Source organism: Colobus angolensis, unplaced genomic scaffold, assembly GCF_000951035.1.
Source record: "Colobus angolensis palliatus isolate OR3802 unplaced genomic scaffold, Cang.pa_1.0 Scaffold36, whole genome shotgun sequence".
Lineage (NCBI taxonomy): Eukaryota > Metazoa > Chordata > Mammalia > Primates > Cercopithecidae > Colobus > Colobus angolensis.
In genome coordinates, this window is record NW_012116932.1 from 820,907 (window position 1) to 823,442 (window position 2,536).

At 52.3% G+C, this 2,536-nt stretch overlaps 1 protein-coding gene across 1 annotated transcript in view; it reads left to right on the plus strand.

Moving 5' to 3' along the window:
- The window catches only part of ZSWIM4 (zinc finger, SWIM-type containing 4), a gene marked incomplete at its 5' end in the record, with an annotated part of 54,151 nt that overhangs the window by 38,117 nt on the left and 13,498 nt on the right, over positions 1-2,536 (plus strand). Inside the window, one exon of the mRNA XM_011953394.1 lies at positions 435-570. Within this exon, the coding sequence (XP_011808784.1) occupies positions 435-570 (136 nt within the window). The remainder of the gene's footprint in view (positions 1-434; positions 571-2,536) is intronic.

A 2,536-nucleotide genomic window follows, 5' to 3' on the forward strand; every position in this document is an offset into this window, starting at 1 on the left:
GATCTTGGCTCACTGCAACCTCTGCTCCCGGGTTCACGACATTCTCCTGCCTCAGCCTCCCGAGTAGCTGAGACTACAGGCGCCCACCACCACACCTGGCTAATTTTTTTTTGTATTTTTAGTAGAGACAGGATTTCACCTTATTAGCCAGGATGGTCTCGAACTCCTGACCTCGTGATCCGCCCGCCTCGGTCTCCCAAAGTGCTGGGATTACAAGCGAGCCACTGCGCCCAGCCTGGCCTCCTCTTTTATTTGTATTACCCAGAGCTTGTCTCAGTCTCAGCCCTGAACCCCTACCCCGGGGACCCATCTAGCCATAGCCACTCTACCCAGGGGCCAGCCCACCCTCTACTTAAAGCCTGGGGTCTTGTGAAACCTGGGGAGGGGCTGAGGCAAGCCCACACCTGGGGACTGAGCTCAGGCTATTCCTGCAGGGGGTCCCTTCAGTGGCTTCGGGGAGGTGCTGTTCCGGGAGAGCGTGCCCATGCACACCTGTGCCCGCTACCTGTTCACTACACTGCTGCCTCATGACCCCGACCTGGCCTATCGCCTCGCGCTGCGCGCCATGAGGTGAGGATAGGTGGCCAGGGTGGGGGAGCTGGGGGGAAGAGGGGTGGGCATGGGAGGGGAGCTCAGAGCCCCACCCGGCCAGCCTGAACTCACAGTCTAGTTAATTGATTCTCCCTCACTCTGGCATTTGATGATGCCATGTGCTTTTCATTCTGTCACCTAGGCTGGAGTATAGTGGCATGATCTCAGCTCACTGCAACCTGGACCTCCTGGGTTCAAGCAATTTCCTGCCTCAGCCTCCCAAGTGGCTGGGATTACAGGCATGCACCACCACGCCCGGCTAATTTTTGTATTTTTAGTAGAGATGGGGTTTCACCATATTGTCCAGGCTGGTCTTGAACTGACCTCATGATCCACCTGCCTTGGCCTCCCAAAGTGCTAGGATTACAGGCATGAACCACCTCGCACAGCTGTGCTTTCTATTGTTAAGTATAAATGTGAGTTTTTTGTTTTTTGTTTTTGAGACAGGGTCTGGCTGTGTCACCCAGGCCGGAGTAAGGTGGTGCAATCTCTGCTCAGTGCAGCCTCTGCCTCCTGGGCTCAAGTGATCCTCCCATCTCAGCCTCCTGAGTATCTGAGACTCCAGGCGTGCATCACCGCACTGGGCTAATTTTTGTATTTTTTGTAGAGATGGAGTTTCACCATGTTGCTCATACTGGTCTCAAATTTCTGAGCTCAAGTGATCTGCCCGCCTCGGCTTTCCAAAGCTCTGGGATTATAGGCGTGAGCCACTGCACCTGGCTAAATGTGTAATATTATTTTGAGTTTGAGAATATTCACATGATACATGAAAAGGTACACAAAGCTGAGATCTTTTCTAGGCAGGTTTATCTCAGCCTACCCAGATCTCTCTGGAGGCAAGCATTGTTATCACTTTTGTATCTATGCTGCAAGAATTGAGGTTTCCGGAAATCCAGAATCTGGAAATTGAACGCTGATCCTCCTTTTATACCAGTGGTACATCCTGTATCTATTTTTTGCACCTTTTTTTCATTGAGCTTTGCATCTTACAGGATTTGTCGTATCACACAGGACACGAATCACTGCGTAGTCTTCCACTATAAGGACACATCATAAAAGAACCAGTTGGGACCGGGTGCGGTGGCTCACACCTGTAATCCCGGCACTCTGGGAGGCCGAGGGGGCAGTTCACGAGGTCAGGAGATCGAGACCATCCTGGCTAAAGTGGTGAAACCCCATCGCTACTAAAACTGCAAAAAAATTAGCTGGGTGTGGTGGCGGGCGCCTATAGTCCTAGGGAGGCTGAGGCAGGAGAATGGCGTGAACCGGGGAGGCGGAGCTTGCAGTGAGCCCAGACTGCGCCACTGCACTCCAGCCTGGGCAGCAGAGGAAGACTCTATCTCAAGAAAAAAAAAGGCCAACTCCATAGTAAACCATGCCCAACAAGGTGAAACCTATTCCACGCCTTCTGAAACCATCCTTCAGAGATACCTGTAAACACCTTGGGATCCGGCCTGGTGGTACACATCTATGGTCCCGACTACTTGGGAGGCTGAGGAGGGAGGATTCTTTGAGGCCAGGAATTCAAGGCTGTAGTGATCTATGATCCCACCTATGAATTGCCACTGCACTCCAGCCTGGGCAACAGAGTAAGACCCCATCTCTCTCTTTTTTTTTTTTTGTCCTTTTAGAGACAGTCTCGCTCCATTGCCCAGGCTGGAATGCAATGGCAGGATCATAGCTCTTCACAGCCTCATATACTTGGGCTCAGAGGATCCTCCCACCTCAGCCTCTCAAGTAACTAGGACTACAGGCACTCGTCACTACACCTGGCTAGTTTTAAATTTCTTTTCTTTTTCTTCTTTTTTTGAGAGGGAGTCTCGCTCCGTTGCCCAGGCTGGAGTGCAGGGGTGCGATCTCGGCTCACTGCAAGCTCCGCCTCCGGGGTTCACGCCATTCTCCTGCCTCAGCCTCCCGAGTAGCTGGGACTACAGGTGCCCACTAC